Here is a 26562-nt window from a genome sequence, read left to right as displayed (position 1 = left end):
TCCATGGCAAGTACATCCTTCCTCAGATAAGGTGACCAAAACTGCACACAATACTCAAGGTGTGGTCTCACCAAGGCCCTGTACAACTGCAGCAAGACATCCTTGTTCCTGTACTCGAATCCTCTCGCTATGAAGGCCAACATACCATTTGACTTCTTAACCGCCTGTTGCACCTGCATGCTTACCTTCAGCGACTGGTGCACAAGGACACCCAGGTCTCGTTGCACTTCCCCTTCTCCCAATCTATTGTCGTTCAGATAATAATCTGTCTTCCTGTTTTTGCCACCAAAGTGGATAACCTCGCATTTATCCACATTATACTGCATTTGCCATGCATCTGCCCAATCGCCCAACCTGTCCAAATCATACTGGAGTTTCTCTGCATCCTCCTCACAGCACACACGCCCACCCAGCTTTGTGTCGTCTGCAAACTTGGAGATATTACATCTAGTTCCCCCGTCTAGATCATTTATATGTATTATTTATATATATTGTGAATAGCTGGGGTCCTTGCACCGATTCATGCGGAACCCCACTAGTCACTGCCTGCCACTTGGAAAAAGACCCGTTTATTCCAAAACTTTGCTTCCACACCCTCGCTCTCCATCCACACCCTCGCTCTCCATCCAGGCACACCCTCGCTTTCCATCAGCACCCCGCTCGCTCTCAACCAGGACCCACCCTCAGTCTCCATCCAGACCCATTCTCGCTCTCCATCCAGACCCACACTCACTCTCCATTCAGACTCGCCCCCGCTCTCCATCCAGACCCCCCCTCACTCTCCATCCAGACCCACCCTCGCTGTCCATCCAGACCCCCTCACTCTCCACCCAGACCCACCCTCACTCTCCACCCAGACCCACCCTCGCACTCCATCCACACACCCCCTCGCTCTCCATCCAGACCCGCCCTCGCTCTCCATCCAGACCCCCTCACTCTCCACCCAGACCCACCCTCGCTCTCCATCCACACACCCCCTCGCTCTCCATCCTGACCTACCCTCGCTCTCCATCCACGCCCCCGCTCTCCATCCACAACCCCCTCGCTCTCCATCCAGACCCACCCTCGCTCTCCACCCAGACCCACTCCCGCTCTCCACCCAGACCCACTCCCGCTCTCCACCCAGACCCACCCTCACTCTCCACCCAGACCCACCCTCGCTCTCCACCCAGACCCACTCCCGCTCTCCACCCAGACCCACCCTCACTCTCCACCCAGACCCACACCCGCTCTCCACCCAGACCCACTCCCGCTCTCCACCCAGACCCACCCTCACTCTCCACCCAGACCCACCCTCGCTCTCCACCCAGACCCACCCTCGCTCTCCACCCAGACCCACCCTCGCTCTCCATCCAGACCCGCCCTCGCTGTCCATCCAGACCCCCTCACTCTCCACCCAGACCCACCCTCGCACTCCATCCACACACCCCCTCGCTCACCATCCAGACCCGCCCTCGCTCTCCATCCAGACCCCCTCACTCTCCACCCAGACCCACCCTCGCTCTCCATCCAGACCCCCTCGCTCTCCAGCCTGACCTACCCTCGCTCTCCATCCACATACCCCCTCGCTCTCCATCCAGACCCGCCCTCGCTCTCCATCCAGACCCCCTCACTCTCCACCCAGACCCAGCCTCGCTCTCCATCCACACACCCCCTCGCTCTCCATCCAGACCCGCCCTCGCTCTCCATCCACACACCCCCTCGCTCTCCACCCAGACCCACCCTCGCACTCCATCCACACACCCCCTTGCTCTCCACTCAGACCCACCCTCGCACTCCATCCACACACCCCCTCGCTCTCCATCCAGACCCCCTCACTCGCCACCCAGACCCACCCCCGCTCTCCATCCACAACCCCCTCACTCTCCATCCACACCCACCCTCGCTCTCCATCCACACCCACCCTCACTCTCCACCCAGACCCACCCTCGCGCTCCATCCACACCCCCCCTAGCTCTCCATCCAGACCCACCCTCGCTCTCCATCCACACCCACCCTCGCTCTCCATCCACACCCACCCTCGCTCTCCATCCAGACCCACCCTCGCGCTCCATCCAGACCCACCCTCGCTCTCCACCCAGACCCACTCTCGCGCTCCATCCACAACCCCCTCGCTCTCCATCCAGACCCACCCTCGCGCTCCATCCACACCCCCCCTCGCTCTCCATCCAGACCCACCCTCGCTCTCCATCCACACCCACCCTCGCTCTCCACCCAGACCCACACTCGCTCTCCATCCAGACCCCCCCTCGCCCTCCATCCAGACCCCCCCTCGCTCTCCATCCAGACCCACCCTCGCGCTCCATCCACACCCCCCCTCGCTCTCCATCCAGACCCACCCTCGCTCTCCATCCACACCCACCCTCGCTCTCCACCCAGACCCCCCCTCGCTCTCCATCCAGACCCCCCCTCGCTCTCCATCCAGACCCCCCTCGCTCTCCATCCAGACCCACCCTCGCTCTCCATCCAGACCCACCCTCGCTCTCCATCCAGACCCACCCTCACTCTCCATCCAGACTCGCCCTCGCTCTCCATCCAGACCCACACTCGCTCTGCATCCAGACCCACCCTCGCTCTCCATCCAGACCCGCCCTCGCTCTCCATCCAGACTCGCCCTCGCTCTCCATCCAGACCCACCCTCGCTCTCTATCCAGACCCACCCTCGCTCTCCATCCAGACTCGCCCTCGCTCTCCATCCAGACCCACCTTCACTCTCCATCCACACCCGCCCTCGCTCTCCATCCAGACCCACCCTCGCTCTCCATCCAGACCCACCCTCGCTCTCCATCCAGACCCACCATTGCTCTCCATCCAGACCCACCCTCGCTCTCCATCCAGACCCCACCTCGCTCTCAATCCACTCCCCCGCTCTCCATCCAGACTCCCCCTCGCTCTCCATCGAGACCCGCCCTCGCTCTCCATCCAGACCCACCCTCGCTCTCCATCCAGACCCACCCTCGCTCTCCATCCAGACCCACCCTCGCTCTGCATCCACTCCCCCGCTCTCCACCCAGACCCACCCTCGCTCTCCATCTACACCCTCGCTCTCCACCCAGACCCACCCTCGCTCTCCATCCACACTCACCCTCGCTCTCCATCCAGACCCACCCTCGCTCTCCATCCAGACCCACCCTCGCTCTCCATCCAGACCCACCCTCGCTCTCCATCCACACTCACCCTCGCTCTCCATCCAGACCCACCCTCACTCTCCATCCAGACCCACCCTCGCTCTCCATCCAGACCCACCCTCGCTCTCCATCCAGACTCCCCCTCGCTCTCCATCCAGACCCGCCCCCGCTCTCCATCCAGACCCACCCTCGCTCTCCATCCAGACTCCCCCTCGCTCTCCATCCAGACCCGCCCTCGCACTCCATCCAGACCCACCCTCGCTCTCCATCCACACTCACCCTCGCTCTCCATCCAGACTCCCCCTCGCTCTCCATCCAGACCCGCCCTCGCACTCCATCCAGACCCACCCTCGCTCTCCATCCACACTCACCCTCGCTCTCCATCCAGCCCCACCCTCGCTCTCCATCCAGACCCATCTCGCTCTCCATCCAGACCCACCCTCGCTCTCCATCCAGACCCACCCTCGCACTCCATCCAGACTCCCCCTCGCTCTCCATCCAGACCCGCCCCCGCTCTCCATCCAGACCCACCCTCACTCTCCATCCAGACTCCCCCTCGCTCTCCATCCAGACCCGCCCTCGCACTCCATCCAGACCCACCCTCGCTCTCCATCCACACTCACCCTCGCTCTCCATTCAGACCCACCCTCGCTCTCCATCCAGCCCCACCCTCGCTCTCCATCCAGACCCACCCTCGCACTCCATCCAGACCCTCCCTCGCTCTCCATCCAGCCCCACCCTCGCTCTCCATCCAGACCCACCCTCGCTCTCCATCCAGACCCGCCCTCGCTCTCCATCCAGACTCGCCCTCGCTCCCATCCAGACCCACCCTCGCTCTCCATCCAGACCCACCCTCGCTCTCCATCCAGACTCGCCCTCGCTCTCCATCCAGACCCACCTTCGCTCTCCATCCACACCCGCCCTCGCTCTCCATCCAGACCCACCCTCGCTCTCCATCCAGACCCACCCTTGCTCTCCATCCAGACCCACCATTGCTCTCCATCCAGACCCACCCTCGCTCTCCATCCAGACCCCACCTCGCTCTCAATCCACTCCCCCGCTCTCCATCCAGACTCCCCCTCGCTCTCCATCGAGACCCGCCCTCGCTCTCCATCCAGACCCACCCTCGCTCTCCATCCAGACCCACCCTCGCTCTCCATCCAGACCCACCCTCGCTCTCCATCCACTCCCCCGCTCTCCACCCAGACCCACCCTCGCTCTCCATCTACACCCTCGCTCTCCACCCAGACCCACCCTCGCTCTCCATCCACACTCACCCTCGCTCTCCATCCAGACCCACCCTCGCTCTCCATCCAGACCCACCCTCGCTCTCCATCCAGACCCACCCTCGCTCTCCATCCAGAACCACCCTCGCTCTCCATCCACACTCACCCTCGCTCTCCATCCAGACCCACCCTCGCTCTCCATCCAGACTCCCCCTCGCTCTCCATCCAGACTCGCCCCCGCTCTCCATCCAGACCCACCCTCGCTCTCCATCCAGACTCCCCCTCGCTCTCCATCCAGACCCGCCCTCGCACTCCATCCAGACCCACCCTCGCTCTCCATCCACACTCACCCTCGCTCTCCATCCAGACCCACCCTCGCTCTCCATCCAGCTCCACCCTCGCTCTCCATCCAGACCCACCCTCGCACTCCATCCAGACCCACCCTCGCTCTCCATCCACACTCACCCTCGCTCTCCATCCAGACCCTCCCTCGCTCTCCATCCAGACTCGCCCTCGCTCTCCATCCAGACTCGCCCTCGCTCTCCATCCAGACCCACCCTCGCTCTCCATCCAGACCCACCCTCGCTCTCCATCCAGCCCCACCCTCGCTCTCCATCCAGACCCATCTCGCTCTCCATCCAGACCCACCCTCGCTCTCCATCCAGACCCACCCTCGCTCTCCATCCAGACTCCCCCTCGCTCTCCATCCAGACCCGCCCCCGCTCTCCATCCAGACCCACCCTCGCTCTCCATCCAGACTCCCCCTCGCTCTCCATCCAGACCCGCCCTCGCACTCCATCCAGACCCACCCTCGCTCTCCATCCACACTCACCCTCGCTCTCCATCCAGACCCACCCTCGCTCTCCATCCAGCCCCACCCTCGCTCTCCATCCAGACCCACCCTCGCACTCCATCCAGACCCTCCCTCGCTCTCCATCCAGCCCCACCCTCGCTCTCCATCCAGACCCACCCTCGCTCTCCATCCAGACCCACCTTCGCTCTCCATCCAGACCCACCTTCGCTCTCCATCCACACCCGCCCTCGCTCTCCATCCAGACCCTCCCTCGCTCTCCATCCACACTCACCCTCGCTCTCCATCCAGACCCACCCTCGCTCTCCATCCAGACCCACCCTCGCTCTCCATCCAGACCCACCCTCGCTCTCCATCCAGACCCACCCTCGCTCTCCATCCAGACCCACCCTCGCTCTCCATCCAGACCCACCCTCGCTCTCAATCCACACCCACCCTCGCTCTCCATCCAGACCCTCCCTCGCTCTCCATCCAGACCCACCCTCGCTCTCCATCCACACCCACCCTCGCTCTCCATCCAGACCCACCCTCGCTCTCCATCCAGACCCACCCTCGCTCTCCATCCAGACCCACCCTCGCTCTCCATCCAGACCCACCCTCGCTCTCCACCCAGACCCACCCTCGCTCTCCATCCAGACCTTCCCTCGCTGTCCATCCACACTCCCCCTCGCTCTCCAACCAGCCCCACCCTCACTCTCCATCCAGACCCACCCTCGTTCTCCATCCACACTCACCCTCGCTCTCCATCCAGACCCACCCTCGCTCTCCATCCAGACCCACCCTCGCTCTCCATCCAGCCCCACCCTCGCTCTCCATCCACACCCACCCTCACTCTCCATCCAGCCCCACCCTCGCTCTCCACCCACACCCGCCCTCGCTCTCCTTCCAGACTCCCCCTCGCTCTCCATCCAGACCCTCCCTCGCTCTCCATCCACATCCGCCCTCGCTCTCCATCCAGACCCTCCCTCGCTCTCCATCCAGCCCCACCCTCGCTCTCCACCCAGACCCTCCCTCGCTCTCAATCCGTATTAGCTTCCCCACATCCGACAACCTTGGAAGCTTATCTGAGCACATTAAATGTTGACTGACAGGTTACAGAATTCAGCTTTCTAATTAGAAATCCCAAGCTCATCTGGAGATATTACCCGCACTTGTGACTTCTCTTTAAGGGAGGGGAAGCCATATTGATACTTGGATTGTCTGAGCTCTGGCCAACCCTGCAGGATGCATTTCGTCATATCGCACAGAACCAAGGGTGGAAAACCAGATCCTTTCTGAGTAAATGCAAGGGTTAAAACAGACTTTGCGATTGAGGTCTATACCAAGCAAAACACTGGTTAAGCCTCCCTTTCCTCCACGCCCACCCACACCATGGGCTTCAGACATGACAGAAATGAAACTAAGAGCTATAGATCCAATGAATGAAGGATGATTGGTTAGCCACAAACAGACTGACCCCCATTTCAAAGTAGAGACTTTCTTACATGTTACATAACTTTATGCTAACAGAATCTGTAAGTTCCAGTAAGTATTGTAAGTGTGAGGGCTCCACGCATACTCTGCTGAATTAATACCTTAGGTAAGGATATTAAGGGATATGGAACCAAGTTGAGTAAATATGCAAATCAGCCATGATATAATTGAATGGCGGAACAGGCTCGAGGAGCTGAATGGTTTACCCCGGTTCCTATGTTCCCCTGTGTCCCAGTCTGCTGAACAACGGTGGGGGTGGGGATCTTTGGTGGTCTGTACACCCTCGTCTTGAGCCAGGCTCAGCCTCCTGTTGGTGAATCATCCCATCCATAAGACTTCAAGAGGGTTGGCATGGTGGCACTGATCATCAGAGCACTCATGCTCAGAGCCACAGCGTGGCCAAGTGCACAAGCTCAAGTCCTGCTCTGCTTAGATTCCAATGTGAACCAGTGCCAAACGTGGAGCTGCTGGGCAGAGATTGCAGTAGCTCTTTAGGGGGTAGGGAAAGTTGGAGGGGAGATTCATGCCTCGGCAGTCCCTGGTTAGTACCTCCTGACAGCTGGCTACACCGGATATTGGCAGCAGCTGTCCAGCTGGCCTCTTGTTAAAAAAAATGGAAGAGTTAGGGGATAAACGAGAAGGTTTTAGAACACATTTTGCTCAGGGTTGTATCAAACAGAGAATCATTCTTAACAATTTCCAGCCCTTTTGAAGCAAGCACAACTTCAGGAGTCCTCTAGGCTGGAATGGAATAGGCTGTACATGTTGGTCTCTTTCCCCTCCCCTCCCCTCCCCTCTTCCTAAGGGATATATAAAACATCTTGGGGATAGAGTTTCCGCTTTGGGCACAATCGGCAATCCGGGCACAAATTGCGTTCAAAATTGCGCTAGTTTTCCGAATTGCTTTTATGCTTCAAGTTTCCACTCAAACTTATTTGCATAATCGCAAACGTAAAATCTTCCACGAACCAGCGTTTTGGAAACGTAATCGTTTATTTTTTTTTTCTTGCATTAAAAAATATTGAGTGGTAACCTGGTGCAGTTTTATTAATACAGCTGAAAATGGGTTTATCACAAAAAAAATTAACATTTTTAGTAAGCGTGTCCAGTCCTCCGACCTGTGAGTAACCTGATTTTTAAATCACTGAAAATGACTTAAAAAAACTATGAGAAACCATTGACTAGTTTCACTTGAGGTACAGTAGTCAGTTTCTTAGTAAATTAAATCTATTTAATAGCTAAAAGCTTTTAATACGTGCCGAGTGCTCTTGCGCCTAAAATAAAAGCTTAATTTTCAGAGCCACCTCGAAGGGCTGCAAACGGGTGCAATTAGCGAAAACTCGCTACGGCAATTCGTTCGATCTGGCCAGTTTTGTAGATGAAACAGCACAACCTAACGGAAACTCTACCCCCTTAATCGATGCCCGTAAATCTGGCACCTGCATAAGTTCTGCTTTATGTTCTTCTACCATGCTAGGGATTTATTGTGCGCAGTTGTGGAGAAGTGCACAGGTTAAGCCACGCCTGAGAGTGCAGGCCGGTCAGAGCTGTGCATTGCTCCATGATTATTGCTGTTGTTTTACATAGAAACATAGCAACATAGAAACATAGAAGATAGGAGCAGGAGTAGGCCATTTGGCCCCTTGAGCCTGCTCCGCCATTCAATGAGATCATGGCTGATCATCCAAATTCAGTACCCTGTCCCTGCTTTCTCCCCATATCCCTTGATCCCTTTAGCCTTAAGAAATATATCTAACTCCTTCTTGAATATAATTAATGAGTTGGCCTCTACTGCCTTCTGTGGTAGAGAATTCCACAGGTTCACCACTCGCTGGGTGAAGAAATTCCTCCTCATCTCAGTCCTAAATGGCTTACCCCTTATCCTTAGACTGTGACCCCTGATTTTGGTCCCTATGACAGCGCAAGTGGTTCAAGTTAAGGATTTATTTGGGTTTTGATGGCTATCTTTTCTGCCGAACTCTGGTTTTATGTATGCACAAAGTGTTCTGTTGATGTAATGTTCTTATGGTCTCCTCGGTGATCAACAAACCTTCATAATGTTTAAACATTAAGAAGAAACCTGCCTGCCAATAGAAATCAACTTGATCACAACTCATTGAAGACAAATCACTAACCTAATGAACGACCATTGCACGTCTTCTAGTTATGTCGTTTTTACCCAAATTAATCATTAGGAAAGTAATTATATTATACTTTATTATAATATTTAAATGAGCAGAAAGAGCAGTCTGTGCATCAATTAATTATTATAGTTGACCAACTATGGCCGAGAAATTACTTTGTGTGATAGTAGCGTAATGTCACGTAAATGCATTAAGTGGCGCTATGCTAATATCACACACAGTATTTATTAGGCTTATATCTCTTACATTTCATATTTCAAACTGGTTTGTTTGCCAAAATCGTTTTCATTTTCTGAACTCACTGCACGAGAAATAATGCTGTCCAATATTACTGATCTAATCTTTCAGATTGACTTTAATTCTTTCATGCCCAATGGATCTAAAAAATTTCCCGATGGATGTTCAAACCTGCATAATGCAGTTGGAGAGCTGTAAGTAGCCTGTTCCATTATCAGAAGTTACCTGACCTTTCATTGTGTTTGATGAAGAATGTTCCCTCTCCAGCAACAAATGCAGTGAGCCTCTTTGTTCATTTCATTAGTCAACTCAAATGTAAAAATATCAAAGACGCCAATGAGACTCTTTCATGTATGGCATGTGAATGATACCCCGGGGTTAGACACAGCACGAGCCATGAGTGTAACATAGAGGCTTTTGTCTTCACTCTTTTCTCCTATCACATTTCTGCCCTCCTCTTCTAAAGGAGGTTCTACCAGGGTCCAGGAACCATCTGACCTTCTGGCATTTTACGCGACTGTATGCCTTGATCTTGAATATCGGCAGGCTGTTCTGTCAGTGCCCATCCCAGGCACTCCTGATCCTGTTCTCACTCACTGTCCATATATAAACACTGGATAGCAATGAGGATCTCTGACTGACTTTCCCCTCCCTAGCTAGGACAATCATAGCTCCAGCCTAAATGCGGCAGATTAAGACTTCCACCTGCCCGAGTGACCTGCTACACTCCCCGATGAGGTTCCCAGAGTCAGTCTGATCTCAGTTTTTTGGGAAGGGCTCTTGGTAGTATTCCCACCGGAATGTAGGAGCTTACTCTTGGGGGAGGGGTGGAAATGACTGCTGCAGCAGCTTAAAGGGTCAGGCAGCCACAATCCATGAACAAATATTGTTGGTTCCAAGAAGCTGCCAGCGATTTACTGATCTGGACATCTTCATTGATGGGTCCCTGCATCGATTCAACTCTCTGCCTTGAAAATTGAAGGTATCCGATGCGCCATGCTTCCCTAACGCCTGTTCTGTTCTGGTGTTCCTCAGGTTTAGCGTCGCTAAAGCAACAATGATAGAGAAAGTAACCTATGATATTACTTTGCCATTATTGCCTCATTTGTATGAACCTGCCCATATGTTTTGGCGGGTACTTCCAGGATCTGGCAGAAGTGCCACTGGAAAACTGGAACTGATTTGAAAATGGATAGACAGCGAACCATTAGGACAGCCCACTCAATTTTCCATCCCTACCCACCCCTTCCTGCCCAATTGTCTGCCCCACCCACCCAAGTATGGCCAATTCCTGCCCAGCTTTCCATTTGCTCCTCTTCAATATCACCACTTTATTCATCAGCGATCGACAATTTCCTGTTTTGAGTATCATCAATATATATATACTGCAAACCTAAAGGCAAATGGAAATCCTACTTACTGCTTCTAATCTCATCCCTCTGTACCCTTTTATATTCTTCCTCTTCGAGTACTTCTCCAATTATCTTTTAAATGATGGTACGGACCCTGCCTCAATCACCACCTGTGGTAAAAACATTCAGGCCAAGGGTTTCCGCAATCAGTCACAATCAGCAATCTGGGCGCAAATTGTGCTCAGAATTGCTCTAATTTCGAGAACTTTCTTTTTTTTCCCTCAAGTTTCTGCTCAAACTCATTTGCATATCATCGGATGTAAAAATCTGCCATGAACCAGCGTGATTGGGCAGCGTTTTAGCATGTAATTTAAAAAAAAATCTTTTGCATTCAAAGATATTCCTTGATGTATTTAAGAGTAGTAATTAATACAGCTGAAAATGGGTTTATCACAAAAAATAAGCATTTTTAATCAGAGCTGAAAATGGCTTTAAAAACTACAGAACCATTTGCTAGTTACATTGGTGTGCAGCAGTCAGCTTCTTAGTAAATGAAAAATTATATTTAAAAGTTTTTTAAACATGCCTATTGGTATCCTTGCACCTAAAAGATTGCTTCGAATGGTTACAGCACAGAAGGAGGCCATTCGGCCCGTCGAGCCCGTGCCGGCTCTCTGCAAGAGCGATTCAGCTAGTCCCACTCTCCCGCCCTTTCCACGTAGCCCTGCAATTGTTTTTTCCTTCAGGTACTTATCCAATTCCCTTTTGAAAGCTACAATTAAATCTGCCTCCACCACCCTCTCAGGCAGTGACTTCCAGATCCTAACCACTCGTTGCGTAAAAAAGTTTTTCCTCAGGTCGCCTTTGGTTCTTCTGCCAATCACCTTAAATCTGTGTCCTCTGGTTCTCGACCCTTCCACCAATGGGAACAGTTTCTCTCTATCTACTCTGTCTAGACCCCTCGTGGTTTTGAACACCTCTATCAAATCTCTTCTCAACCTTCTCTGCTCTAAGAACAACCCCAGCTTCTCCAGTCTATCCACGTAACTGAAGTCCCTCATCCCTGGAAACATTCTTGTAAATCTTTCCTGCACCCTCTCTAAGACCTTCATATCCTTCCTAAAGTGCCGTGCCCAGGATTGGACACAATACTCCAGTTGAGGCCGAACCAGGGATTTAGAAAGGTTCATCATAACTTCCTTGTTTTTGTACTCTATGTGCTCGATTTTCTTGAGCCGTGGAGTTGGGCTTGGAGGCGTGCGGGGGGTTAAAATCGCAAAAACTGGCGGGCGGGACCCCCCCCCACTTGGTTCCCGACTCCGAGCAATTTTAACTCAGGCGTGTCTGATGGTCCCGACTCCGTCCTGCATCCAACAGGCGGGACTGGTCTTTAAGTCCCTTAATTACCACTAAATGGCCTCTATAATCCTATTTTAACAGGTCCTTGCAAATTTAACCCTTTTCCCACGTAACACACGCCTGGTGGGAATCAGGAATGTGAAACCTGGCGGGAGCACTATTGGATTGCTGACTATCAACTGCAGGTCAACCATTAAAGAGGAGATTTGATCAGCCATCATTTGCAGGTGGCAGGACTTAGTGGTCTCAGGTCTGGGGCAACTTTTACAAGGCTTAACCACACCTGTGGAAGGTTGGAGCCTCACACCCATCTCCAGTGTGGGAAACCCCTCTCACCACCTTCACTCAGCGCTTCCTCAACGGAGGCATATACCAGAAGCATGGGAGCCATTTATTTCCTTCCCATCTGGGCATTAGAGGAGCTCGAGCACCAGCCACGGCACCAGCAGAACCAGGAACAACAGCAGCAACAGCAGCAGCAGCAGGAGTGACAGGCTGCTGCTCACCCACCTGAGGCTGCACAGGCCAGAAGGGGCCAGCGTCTGGAAGCCCGTCGGCGCAGGAGATACTCCCCAAACAGGGTCTACAGAGGCAGGGTTACCTATCTCAACATGTCTGAGCAGCAGTGCCAAAGGCGGCTCCGACTTTCGCGAGAGGTAGTGACTGACATCTGCGCAATGCTACAGCAAGACCTGCTGCCCAGAGGACCAGGTGGACAAACATTACCAGTGGCCGTCAAAGTCACCACCGCACTCAACATTTTAGCCTCAGGCTCATTCCAGGGATCAGCAGCAGGCATGAGCGGCATCTCCCAGGCGGCCGCACACACTTGCATCACGCAGGTAACTGATGTCCTCTTTGCCCTCGCGCACAATCACATCCATTTCACCAAGGATCGAGCAAGTGTCACGGCGCGAGCGGTTGGATTAGCTCACCTGGCAGGCTTTCCAAGGGTGCAGGGCGTCCTTGACTGCACACATGTGGCCCATCGCAATCCAGGTATTTTTGTCAACTGCAAGGGCTTCCACTCCCTTAACGTTCAGCTGGTGTGTGACCACAAGAAGGAAATTTTGCATGTTTGTGCCATGTACCCTGGCAGTTGCCACGACTCCTTCATACTGCGCCAGTCTAGTGTGCCTCCGCTATTCAGTCCGCCAGACCAACTTAACGGATGGCTACTTGGAGACAGGGGCTATCCCCTGAGGACGCGGCTAATGATGCCATTGAGGAGGCCAGCCAACGAAGCTGAGGTGCACTACAACTCCAGCCACATTTCCACCAGATCCATTATCGAGTAAACCATCGGTTTGCTGAAGATGCGCTTCAGATGCCTGGATAGATCAGGTGGAGCCCTGCAGTACTCAGCAGCCAGGGTTTCCAGAATTGTTGTGGTTTGCTGTGCACTTCACAACATTGCACAGCGTCGTGGCTTGCAGATTCCTGAGGACCAAGTGGCTCCTCACATATCCTCCTCAGATGGGGAGGAGGAGGAGGAGGAGGAGGGGGGTGAAAACGAACATCCTGCAGAGGCCCATCAACCAGCGGCAGCATTTCGCAAGAACATTGCTGCCCGGGATGCAAGGAACGCACTCATCTTGGCCAGATTTGCTTAGCCTAGTCACTCAAACACTTTTGCCTCGCAGCATCTTACCAGAGCATTGACAATGGCCAAGAACCAGAGGATTCCGAGCACTCTGGCCACCATACTGACAGTTGCAAGTATTCCTAATGCCTCAATGTGGAAGTCCCAATAGCGAAATGACAGACGCCACAGCTGCAACATTTGCCATCAGAATTTTTATGCACAATTACGACGTGATGGCATTTTTACACTAAACACAAAATTCCACCCAAGTGACTACCCTTGTGACTACTTGTGCTTTATCTTCCTCTTACGCGTGCTCCTACGTAATGCTTCGCCTGTGGCTTTAGCAGATGTGGAGGCCCCTTGCTCACTTTCCTGCTGCTCCTGTCTTGACACCTTTGGCGGGCATCGTCTGGGGTTTCGAGCCTGTGAGGGCTCGTCAACAGTCTGCTGCTCCTGCGGCTGTGCAGGGGTTGAGACCTCTATCTCACTTGGGTGTGGACTCCAGTGGGGCTCTGACTGAGGGCTCTGCAGTGGCATGGAAGTGTGAGCACTTGGAGAGGAACCCCCACTTCCTTGAGGTCTGCCACCAACCTCCCTCTCATGGGTCAGGTCCCCCTCCGTGCCTGCAAGTGGCTGGAGAGCAGCTTGCTGCACATCAGGGGGGCCATGGGGACCCACATCTGCAATGGCAGTCCTATTCAGAAGGACTTCCATGAAGGTCTGATTTCTCTGTTCAATAGATGACCATCGCTCCTCAAGAGATGTCATTCTATTCTGAACAATGACCATGTTTTCCATACCCTGGCGACTAAGCTCCTCCATGGCCGTAGCTCTCCTCTCCTTTACCGTAGCCATCCTCTCCTCTACGGGAGCCAGCCTTACCATGGAGGGAGCAAGCGTTTCCACGGAGGTAGCCATCCTTTCCGTGGTGATACGTTCAGGCGCCAATGATTCCACAAAGGCTCTGCTCATGTTCGCTATGGACTCCTCCATTTGCTCCACACTCACAGTGACCCTAGAGACAAAACCTGCCAGAGACTCCTGCATCTGTGCTTGGAGTTCCATCACCTCTGATCTTATGGATGGACCCAGAGGCAGAGGGTCGACATGCTGCTGAGCCGAGCTGGCAGAGTCTTGCGCCCTCCGACTAGGACTTTCCACTGCTGTCCCTGTCTCCACAATCTGCTGATGCTCACTTGTGAGCTGTGATACACCAGGTGATAACACTACTCTATGTCCCGAAGGTCCCACCGCGGTGTGAGTGTCTGCGCTGGTGCTGGGTGCGCTGAATTCTGCTGACGCTGCGCCCTCAGAGGTTGCAGCTTCCTCTGAGGAGTCTGGCTGCTCAGCCTCTTCTTCCTGGCTAGGGGGGAACGGATGCTTGTGATGGTCCTGTGGGGGAGTAAAGGAAAGAGTCAGAGATGTGATGCAAAGACTACATGCAGATAGCTTATTGCAGATGCTCATAAGTGCATCTGTTACAGCTTCACAATCATTATCAGCGACTCATGCAATGTCAAAGAGAGAGATGGGAAACTTTTCTGTCACCAGCTTGCTGTGTTGCACCCGTCTGTCCGTCCCCCATGTGCGAATCATCCTCAATGCCCATAATTTCAAGGACGGCTTCCTCCCAGGGGGTCAGGTGGGCTATTGAGGGTGGCCCTCCTCCTGTCCTGGCTCGCTCTCTTTTGTTGTGAGCTCTCTTTCCCTGCAATGAGGGTGACAAGTGGAGGTTGAGTGAGAATGAAGGAGTGAGTGTAGAGATTGCATAGCATAGATACTTAGAAGGAGACAAAGATGGAGTGAGGTGGCAAGACCAAGGGCCCTCCCTGTGTGTTGTCAGTTGTGTTCAAAGCATCAGAGTGAGAAGGTGTGTGAGGGTTGCATGATGGAATAGTTATGTGAATGTGAGCATAGAGAGAGAGGGAATGGGTAAGGGTGCATGGATGTCAGTGTCAATTGGGATGTGGAGGAAGAGATTGCTAAAGCTGAGTGCTGGTGAGGAAAGCCAATGGGGGTCAGATTGAGGGTGATGGGAAATTCATACTCACTTTTCCAGTGCGCTGAAGGTCATGAAATCTTTTCCTGCACTGTGTCCAGGTTCTGCGGGTGACTCCCAAGGAGTTGACCTCCTCAGCCACCTGCATCCACACAGCCTTGGTCTGAGAGGGAGGCCTCTTCCTCCCTGATGAAGGGAACAGGACCGCCCTGTTGGCCCTAGCCCCATCCACCAATGCCTGCAGGGCCACCTCGTTGAAACGAGGAGCTGATCTGGGCCTCCCACTTGTCATCTTTCCTGCAGGTCCCTCTGACACCAAAAAGAGAAAGCTTGGAAGCCTGCAGAAGAAGCACGGCTTGCTGTGGACCTTAAATGCAGCAGCAATGATGACATCATCGGAGGGGACTTTCAGTCATGAAAAACCCCTTTGCAAAGGCTTCCCAGACGTTGGAAATCAATTGGCCAATTGAGTTAAAATTGCATCAATCTCCCACATCCATTTAGATTCGTATGGGAAACACGAAATTCGGATAACACAACAACAGCCCGCACCTCAGTTAAAATCGAGTCCTGTGCCTCTATTTATGAAGCCCAGGATCCGGCATGCTTTTCCAACCACTTTCTCAACCTGCCCTGCCACCTTTGACGATTTGTGCATATACACCCCCAGGTCTCTCTATTCATGCACCCACTTTAGAATTGTACCCTTTAGTTTATATTGCCTCTCCTCATTCTTCCTACCAAAATGTAGCACTTCGATACATTTTACATCCACCTGAGAGGGCAGTGGCTTAATTTTAAGAGCCTCCTCGAAGGCCTGCAAACGGGCTCAATTGGCGGAAACTCGCCATGCTGATTAATTCGTCCAGTTTTGTGGGCGGGGCCAGCTTCAGGCGCGATATTTTTTAAACGAGTGCAAATGATCGCGGAAACTCGATTTGCGCTGAATACAAGTTGTGCTTAAAACTCCGTGATCATTTGTGCTTGTTTGGCCGATTTCAGACGAAAAAACCAGCGCAGCCGAGCAGAAACTCCTGCTCATGTCCTAATAACCCTTGGGGCAAAAAAAGTTGCTTAATTGAAACTGTAACATTTTTACTAAAATCTGGATAGGCTTTAGGATTCAAACATGATGACCTCTGTTCCTGATTGATGATCAGCCCTTCCACCGAACAAGGTTCACACCAGGAGTGCTAACTCAGAACAGGTAGCTATATATACCTGGGTGCCTCTTACTATCGGTAAGGCTGTAATCCATTAAGAGACATCTAAGCCTAAGTTTTCCAATCATTGTTATTTTAATACCAGCATTAACCTGTAGAAGTTTACAGCACAGAAGGAGGCCATTCCACCCATAGTGTTTGTGCCATTTAAATTAAACGGGCTTAATTTGGAGTTGAAACAACAGCAATTAGAGAATCTAGCTTCCAGTGTCCTCTGCAATTTTTCATGGTGTCAGCCTTGGCTCAGTGGGTGGCACTCTCGCCTCCGAGTCAGAAGATTGTGGCTTCAAGTCCCACTCCAGAGCCTTGAGCACATAATCCAGGATGACACTTCAGTGCAATACTGCGGGAGTGCTGCGCTGTCGGAGGTGCCGTCCTTCGGATGAGACGTTAAACCGAGGTCCTGCCAGGTTGAAGTAAAAGATCCCACGGCCACTATTTGAAGAAGAGCAGGGGGGAGTTCTCCCCGGTGTCCTGGCCAATGGCACTAAAAACAGATTTTCTGCTCATTATCTCGTTGCTGATCGTGGGACCTGGCTGTGCGCAAATTGGCTGCCGCGTTTCCTACATTTCAACGGTGACTGCACTTCTAAAGTATTCCATTGGCTGCAATTTGGGGCATCCTGAGGTCATAAAAGGCAAGCTATATAAATACAAGTTCTTTCTTTTGAACAAGGTTGAACAGGTTGGACAATATACATCCACTCTTTGTGGCAACACTGCTAAAGGTATGATAAAAAGCCATACTAAAGTAACACTGGCACGGCCCAGAAATTCGGGTCTGAGGCTCCCCGCGGGTGTAAGCTTCCAACCTGCACTTACCTAGCACGCCGGCCGTTGTGCTGTGGGCCCACATGGGATTCCGATCCTGGGCCTCTTCCAACTGCCGGCGCGCAGTGCTCGCGTATCCCAGGGGCGCAGTTAGTTCGAAGCGTCCCCTGGGATCACGTGGGCCATGGAGAGCCAATGGTAGCAGGGAAATGCCCATTCATAAAATTGACAGGAAGAGCTGTCAAAACCATAAATACTATAAGCCCCAAAACATCACTAAAACTTCAAATAAATTTTAAAAAAACATCATACAGGAATCTTTCTGATATCCGGCACTGACGGGACCGAGCTGGTGTCGTACCATCAAAAGTGCCAGACATACCAGCGTTAATGTTGAAACATACGGAACTGAAAAGCTCCATGTGAATCAACAAACCCTGTTGCTTAGCAACAGCTTCAAAACAGTTGGCTGCAGCTGCAAGCATCTCTAGCTGAAGCTGTTGCTATAGCTACAGACCTTGCAGTGCCTGACTGGGAAAAAAAAAGCAACGAGAACTAAAAAAACTTATAGAAAACGGCTCCTGATTTTTGCCATTAGATTGAGTATTCTGGATATATAACCTCCGGATAAACCAAAGTTTCCTGTATTTTTAAAATAACTATAAATTACATAAAATAACTATTTTAAACAATAATTTAAATTTTTGAAAAAATTAATTACATTTTCTAACGGGGCTAAAAATAAACTTACCTTTCTTTAAAGTATTTAAAAATAATAAACCTGTGGAAAAAAAGTTTTAATTTTAATTAACTTGCGCCTGCTTTTTACATGTGTAACTCCTGGAGACTTACCCTCCCGGAGAAACCTGCAAAAAAAACGTAAGTTCGATGCGCACATGCTGCCTCTCCGGCGCACGCGTTCGACCTCTGAACCCCTTCCTTTAAGGGAACAGAAGTTCCGGTTTCCCACGCATGCGCAATGCATGCACGAAACCGGCACTTCCATTGGGCCTACGGGTGAGTACCCCGTGCGTACTCACCCGTGGAGACCCGAATTTCTGGGCACAATTCCCAGTCTTGTAAAATACATATGGGAATTAATTCAAGGAACATATTTTACGCAAACAGTGGGAAGCCTTGCCAACTGCCTAAGTCAAGACACGCCTTTCACAAAATTACTTTATTCATGTTAGCTACCAGCTTTTTCCTGTTTTAAAGCGTGGTATGTATGCAAACCCTCACAGTTTGGATTAATATTTCATAGACACTGCTGTAGATTTTAGTACGTTATTTTATTGTGCTGTAAGTGAACTTACTGGCAGGCCCCCACAGACACAATAACAAAAACCTTAAATTTCAAAGACTGCAGGTTATTAATTAGGACTTTTCATAGCCTCAACCCATCGAAGAGTCCCTTTGACAATTGGGCTTGGGAGAAATTTCGTCCTTGACAAGCGAGGTCATTCTTTTCTCCTACTGCATGCCTGAAAAGAGATGCTTTTTTGCATCTGTTAAAATAACAGCACATGACAGGCAGCTTCAACCTCGTTCAAAGCCTCTTTCTTTGTGTGACTGATGGACAGAGCTTGTAGCCCGTGGCAGGCTTATGGGTTGACATTAGATGCCTGGGCGAGAGGGTGGATTTGAAATGAATGTGGCTGCGCACCAGACCACTATTACTCTAGCATTTTGTTTCTGTAACCAGCATCTGCCAAACAATGTTTAAGCAGCAATGTGTAGTTCAAAAAAAACACGCAGAAAATAACCACCTCAGCTTCCTTTCACTGACATCAGAAACGATGCATTTACATTTATTTCAGGAAGAAAGGTATTTTGTTTAGTTAGCACCTGATCATGTCCCTCAGAAACATCTCTAAGCGCATCACGCATGGTGAATTATTTTGATCCTTCTCTTCTTCCTCTTAGGCAGTCCCTCGGAACCGAGGATGACTTGCTTCCACATTAAAAATGAGTTCGCAGGTGACTGATGCGTCCAGTGCAGGACCTACATTCTCTGTCACAGGTGGGGCAGACGGTGGTTGAAGGGGCGGGTGGGTGGGGTGCTTGGGTTGACGTGCGCTCCTTGCGCTGCCTGCGCTTGGCTTCTGCTTACTCCTGGCGAAGAGACTCGAGGTGTTCGGCGCCTTCCCGGATGCTTCTCCTCCACTTTGTGCGGTCTTGGGCCAGGGATTCCCAGGTGTCGGTGGGGATGTTACACTTTTTCAAGGAGGCTTTGAGGGTGTCCTTGAAGCGTTTCCTCTGCCCACCTGGGGCTCTCTTGCCCTGCCGGAGCTCTGAGTAGAGCGCTTGTTTTGGGAGTCTCGTATCGGGCAAGCGGACAATGTGACCCGTCCATCGGAGCTGATCGAGCGTGGTTAAAGCTTCGATGCTGGGGATGTTGGCCTGAGCAAGAACACTGACGGTGCGCCTATCCTGCCAATGGATTTGCAGGATCTTGCGGAGGCAGCGTTGGTGGTACCTCTCCAGTGCTTTGAGGTGCCTGCTGTACATGGTCCATGTCTCTGAAGCATACAGCAGGGCAGGTATCACTGCTGCTCTGTAGACCATGAGCTTAGTGCCGGGTTTGAGGTCCTGGTCTTCAAACACTCTCTTCCTCAGGCGACCAAAGGCTGCACTGGCACATGGAAGGCGGTGTTGGACTTCGTCATCGACGTCTGCCCTTGTTGACAGTAGGCTCCCGAGGTATGGAAAGTGGTCCACATTTTCCAAGGCCTTGTTATGGATTTTGATAATCGGGGGAGCAGTACTGTGTGGCGAGGGCAGGTTGGTAGAGGACCTTTGTCTTACGGATGTTTAGTGTAAGGCCCATGCTCTCGTACGCTTTGGTGGTTTTGATCCACACTGCCAGTAGCTATGCAGGGGAATGCTAACATATTCTATTAAGAAGCTGTATCAAAAATACTGGGCCCGTATTTTCCGATCGGAGGCTTCCTGCGTGCGAAGGCCTCTGATCTGGAACATAAGAACATAAGAAATAAGAGCAGGAGTAGGCTAATCGGCCCCTCGAGCCTGCTCCACCATTCAATAAGATCATGGCTGATCTGATCCTAACCTCAAATCTTCTATCACTCTCCATCCCACCCGAACCCATGTGATCTCCCAGGAGAGGCGAAAAACCAGATAAAAAACCCAATGGCCAATTTGGGAGAAAAAATCTGGGAAATTCCTCTCCGACCCATCTAGGCGATCGAAATTCGTCCAGGAGATCACTCTGTCCCTATATTTTCTACAGTACTTACCTTCTGTAAAGGCGATCTCCACCCCAGCCAGGAACAGGAATAAAACCATCTCCTGAAACCTAACACAGAATTAGAACACAAGAAGTAGGAGCAGAACCAGGCTACACGGCCCCTGGGCCCGCTCCACTACCCACAAGGCCATGACCATTCGGAAACTAGACTCATGTCCAATTTCCTGCCCGCTCCCCGTAACCCTTAATTCCCTTTACTTCTAGGAAAATACCTATTTCTGTTTTAAATTTATTTAATGATGTAGCTTCCACAGCTTTCTGGGGCAGCAAATTCCACAAACCTACCACCCTCTGAGTGAAGAAGTTTCTCCTCATCTCAGTTTTGAAAGAGCAGCTCCTTATTCTAAGATTATGCCCCCTAGTTCTAGTTTCACCCATCATTGGGAACATCCTCACCGCATCCACCCGATCAAGCCCCTTCACAATCTTATATGTTTCAATAAGATCGCCTCTCATTCTTCTGAACTCCAATGAATAGAGTCCCAATCTACTCAACCTCTCCTCATATGACCACCCCCTCATCCCCGGGATTAACCGAGTGAACCTTCTTTGTACTGACTCAAGAGCAAGTATGTCTTTTCTTAAGTATGGACACCAAAACTGTATGCAGTATTCCAGGTGCGGTCTCAACAATACCTTGTATAACTGCAGCAATACCTCCCTGTTTTTATATTCTACCCCCCTAGCAATAAAAGCCAACATTCCATTGGCCTTCTTGATCACTTGCTGCACCTGCATACTAACTTTTTGAGTTTCGTGCACCAGGACCCCCAGATCCCTTTGTACTACAGTACTTTCCAGTTTCTTGCCATTAAGATAATAACTTGCTCTATGATTTTTCCTGCCAAAATGCATAACCTCACACTTTCCAGTATTGTATTCCATCTGCCAAATCTCTGCCCACTTACTTAGCCCGTCTATGTCCCTTTGCAGGTTTTTTATGCCCTCCTCACTCACTACTTTCCCTCCCATCTTTGTATCATCTGCAAACTTTGATATGTTACACTCGGTCCCCTCCTCCAAATCGTTAATATAGATTGTAAAGAGTTGGGGACCCAGCACTGACCCCTGCGGAACACCACTAGCTACTGATTGCCAGTCTGAGAACGAACCATTTATCCCAACTCTCTGCTTTCTGTTAGAGAGCCAATCCTCCACCCACGCCAGAATATTACCCCCAATCCCGTGATTTTTTATCTTGAGCAATAATCTTTTGTGTGGCACCTTGTCAAATGCCTTTTGGAAGTCTAAATACACTACGTCCACTGGTTCCCCTTTATCCACCCTGTATGTTACTTCCTCAAAGAACTCAAGCAAATTTGTCAAACATGACTTCCCCTTCATGAAACCATGCTGAGTTTGTCCTATTAAATTATGTTTATCCAAATGTCCCGTTACTGTCTCCTTAATAATGGACTCTAACATTTTACCAACCACAGATGTTAGGCTAACAGGTCTATAGTTTCCAGACTTCTGCCGACTACCCTTTTTAAATAAGGGTGTTACATTAGCAGTTTTCCAATCTGCCGGGACCTTTGCTGAGTCCAGGGAGTTTTGGAAAATTATTACCAATGCATCCACAATCCCTAACGCCACTTCCCTCAAGACCCTAGGATGTAAGCCATCAGGTCCAGGGGATTTATCCGCCTTGAGTCCCATTATTTTACCAAGTAGTGATTTTAATCGTATTTAGCTCCTCCCCCCCTAGAGCCCCCTGTTTGTCCAGTGTTGGGATATTCTTAGTTTCCTCTACCGTAAAGACTGATACAAAATATTTGTTCAGCGTTTTTACCATCTCCATGTTTCCCACCATTAATTTCCCGGTCTCATCCTCTAATGGACCAACATTTACTTTAGCCACCCTTTTTCTTTTTATATAACTATAGAAACTTTTGCTATCTGTTTTTATATTTTTTGCTAATTTACTTTCATAATCTATCTTCCCCTTCTTAATCAATCTTTTAGTTATTTTTTGCTGTCTTTTAAAGACTTCCCAATCTTCTATCCTCCCACAATTCGATGAACTTACCTGAGGGCCCCCGGGGCGCCTACACTTCTGATCCTGGGTCTCTTCAAACTCCAAGTGCGCAGGGCCCACGTATCCCAGGGGCGCAGGCGGTTCGCAAGCCTCCCTTGGATCACGTGGGCCAGGCCAGCCAATAGGAGAAGGGAATCTCCCTTCATACACTTGACAGATAGACCTGTCAAATATATGAATGGAGATCAATGAAAAAACAGTGAAACATTAAATAAAAAAATTTTAAATCGTCTTTTTAAAATTAGTTGAAATTACAATAAATTAAGTATTTTAAACAAAAATTAAATTTTTTGAAAAAAATAATTAAAGTTTTTAATGGGGCTAAAAATAAACTTACCTTTTTTAAGCGTATTTTTAAATTATAAATGACTGAAATTAAAAAAAAAAAACTTTTTTCAACTCTTATCCTGGTAAAAAGAAGCCTTACGCCTGCTTTTACCAGGCGTAAGAGTTCTAAGGGTGGAGGGTCTCCAGAAAGCAGAACACTCCCCCCCACACCCCACCCTACCCTGCCCCCGCAGAGGCCCTTCTCCAGGGCAGGCATCTGATCTGTCAAGAGCATTCTTGACAGATCGGAAATGCCGGTTTTCATCGCAGGCGCTGTGCATGCCTGAAAGCAGCATTTCCGATGTCCCTACGGGTGTGTACACAGCGCGTACCCACCCATAGGGATCAGAATATCCGGGCCACTATCAGCGAAAAACATTCTGCAGATGCAGTGGTTTTTACCCTATTTGCTTTGGCTTCCTCTACCTCTGCACATACTCGGGCAGATCTTGACCGTGCGATAGTGTAAAACGGGCGATAGCGAGTCAGCAGCCTGCTTTAAAGCCTCTCCCTGATTCTTATCGCCATTGACGTAAAAGTCAAACGGGGAGAGACGCGAAACGGGGCTGCCGACTCGCGAGTGTCCGTTTTACACTGTCGCACAACGTCAAGAACTGCCCCACATTTTTTTTTGTCTGAGCTGAAATGGATGGGGGAAGGGAGTGTCCCGCTCCGAGGCCGCTGCCATTGTTGCTGGCTAGCTGCACGGTGGGATAACTGAAGGATATTCTCTTAAGCGGGTACCAGTCCAAGCAGGGCTGCTACTTTTTGCCTGGTGTAAAGCCAGATGCGGTGTAACACCTTCAGAAAAAACACTGAGTGCACATGAGTCCAATCGTGCACGCGCAGATTGTCCCGCTCGTGTCGACACAAATCGTTTGCTGATGCTCACGGGTATTTCTTTTAAGTGCAGTAGTGAAATGTGGACAGGGGATGTCCGATTTTAATTCTGCAAAATTACCAGGTGGCCAGCCCCTGAAACCCGGACTGTCCAGTTCAATACCGGATGGCCAGTCACCTTGAACCAAACCAAAACTGGGTGCTCACCCTGCCCCTTCCAATGAAACTTCCTAATACATCACAGTGAGACACAAATCTTTTCTTGCCTTTTCTTCAGTTCCTGGTGTCCTGCTTCGATCCCGACCCGCTACAAGGAACCCTGCACCATCCAGGACAAAGCAGCCCGCTTGATTGGCACCCCATCCACCACCTTAAACATTCACTCCCTCCACCACTGGCATACCGTGGCTGCAGTGTGTACCATCTACAGGATGCACTGCAGCAACTTCGGCAGCACCTTCCAAAACCGCAACTTCTTCCACATAGAAGGACAAGGGCAGCAGGAGCATGGGAACACCACCACCTCCAAGTTCCCCTCCAAGTGATACACCATCCTGACTTGGAAGTATATCGCGATTCCTTCATCGTCTCTGGGTCAAAATCCTGGAAATCCCTCCCTAACAGCACTGTGCGAGTACCTTCACAAGGGACTGCAGCGGTTCTAAAGGCAGCTCACCACCACCTTCTCAAGGGCAACTAGGGATGGGCAATAAATTCTGGCCTTACCAGCGACGCCCAGATCCCATGAATGAATAAAAAAAAGGTTTGTCCCACCTGGTCTCCCCCAACCCTTTTAAGAACATAAGAACATAAGAAATAGGAGCAGGAGTAGGCCATTCAGCCCTTCTAGCCTGTTCCACCATTCAATGAGATTATGGCTGATCTTCTGCCTCAACTCCATTCACCGGCCCCATCACCATATCCCTTGATGTCCTTACCAGTCAGAAATCTATCGACTTCTGTTTTGAATATACCCAATGACTGAGCCTCCACAGCCGTCTGGAGTAGAGAATTCCAAAGATTCACCACCCTCTGTGTAACGAAATCTCCTCTCATCTCAGTCCTGAATGGCATACCTTTTACCTTGAGGCTGTGGCCCTTGGTTCTAGACTCCCCAGCCAAGGGAAACATTCTCCCAGCATCCATCCTATCAAGCCCTGAAATAATTTTGTATGCTTCAATGAGATCCCCTCTCATTCTTCTGAATTCAAGAGAATACAGGCCTAGTTTACTCAATCTCTTCTCATACGACAGTCACGCCATCACAGGAATCAAACTCATGAACCTTCGTTGCACTCTCTCTATGGCAAGTATATCCTTCCTTAGGTAAGGAGACCAAAATTGTACACAGTACTCCAGGTGTGGTCTCACCAAGGCCCTTACTACAAGATGCACTGCATTGGAGTAAGACTTCTTTACTCCTGTACTCAAATCCTCTTGTAATGAAGGCCAGCATACCATTTGCCTTCCTAATGGCTTACTGCACCTGCACATTCACTTTCAGTGACTCATGTACAAGGCCACCCAGGTCCCTTTGAGCATCTACATTCCCCAATCTTTCACCATTTAGGAAATACTCTGCCTTTCTGTTTTTTCTACCAAAGTGGATAACTTCACATTTATCCATATTATATTCCATCTGCCATGTTCTCGCCCACTCACTGAGCCTGTCGAGATCCCCTTGAAGCCTTTTCACATCCTCTTCGCAACTGACACTGCCACCTAGCTTCGTATCATCAGCAAATTTGGAAATGTTACACTTAGTCCCCTCATCCGAATCATTGACATAGATTGTGAATAGCTGGGGCCTAAGCACCGATCCTTGCGGTACCCCACTAGTCACAGCCTGCCATCCTGAAAAAGACCCGTTTATCCCTACTCTTTGTTTTCTGTCTGTTAACTAATTCTCAATCCATGTTAGTATATTACCCCCAATTCCATGTGCCCTAATTTTGTTCACCAACCTCTTGTGTGGGACCTTATCGAAGGCCTTCTGAAAATCCAGATGCACCACATCTACTGGTTCCCCTTTGTCTACTCCACTAGTTACATCCTCAAAGAACTCCAATAGGTTTGTTAAACAGGATTTCCCTTTCATAAATCCTTGTTGACTGCCCAATCTTACTATTACTTTCTAAGTGCCCAGTTATTGCACCCTTTTTTAATAGATTCCAGCATTTTCCCAACTACTGATGTGAGGCTAACAGGTCTCTCCCTCCTTTCTTAAATAGCAGGGTTACATTTGCTATCCTCCAATCTGCAGGAACCATTCCAGAATCTAAAGAAATTTAGAAGATGATAACCAATGCGTCCACTATTGCAATGGTTACCTCTTTCATAACCCTAGGATGTAGGTCATCCGGTCCTTGGGATTTATCGACTTTTAGTCCCATTAATTTTGCTAGTACTGTTTTTTTACTAATAATAATTTCTTTAAGTTCCTCATTCGCGTCACACCCTTGGTTTTCTTGTATTTCTGGGAGGTTTTTTGTGTCTTCCTCTGTGAAGACAGAAACAAAGTATTTATTTAATTTCTCTGCCATTTCCTCATTCTCCATTATAAATTCTCCCGTCTCTGACTGTAAAGGACCTACATTTACCTTCGCCAGTCTTTTCCTTTTCACATACCTATTAAAATCCGTTTCTATATTTTTCGCTAGTTTGTGCTTATATTCCATTTTCCCTTTCTTTATCAATTTCTTGGTCCCCATTTGCTGATTTCTAAAAAGATCCCAATCCTCAGGCTGACCGCTTTTTCTGGCAACTATATAAGCT

General features: G+C 50.4%; 1 protein-coding gene across 2 annotated transcripts in view; it reads left to right on the top strand.

Moving 5' to 3' along the window:
• glra3 (glycine receptor, alpha 3) overlaps nucleotides 1-26562 on the top strand; it is a 309534-nt gene that overhangs the window by 206230 nt on the left and 76742 nt on the right. For both annotated transcript variants that reach the window (XM_085977779.1, XM_085977833.1), the window contains exon 5: nucleotides 9131-9213. In XM_085977779.1, coding sequence (XP_085833905.1) covers nucleotides 9131-9213 — 83 coding nt within the window. The remainder of the gene's footprint in view (nucleotides 1-9130; nucleotides 9214-26562) is intronic.

This window comes from Somniosus microcephalus, chromosome 1 (genome assembly GCF_052327205.1).
Source record: "Somniosus microcephalus isolate GS21.2 chromosome 1, FLI_Smic_1.0, whole genome shotgun sequence".
NCBI classification, from domain to species: Eukaryota; Metazoa; Chordata; class Chondrichthyes; order Squaliformes; family Somniosidae; genus Somniosus; species Somniosus microcephalus.
Note: the sequence above shows the minus strand (reverse complement) of the source record. Positions and strands in the feature narration are given on the sequence as shown.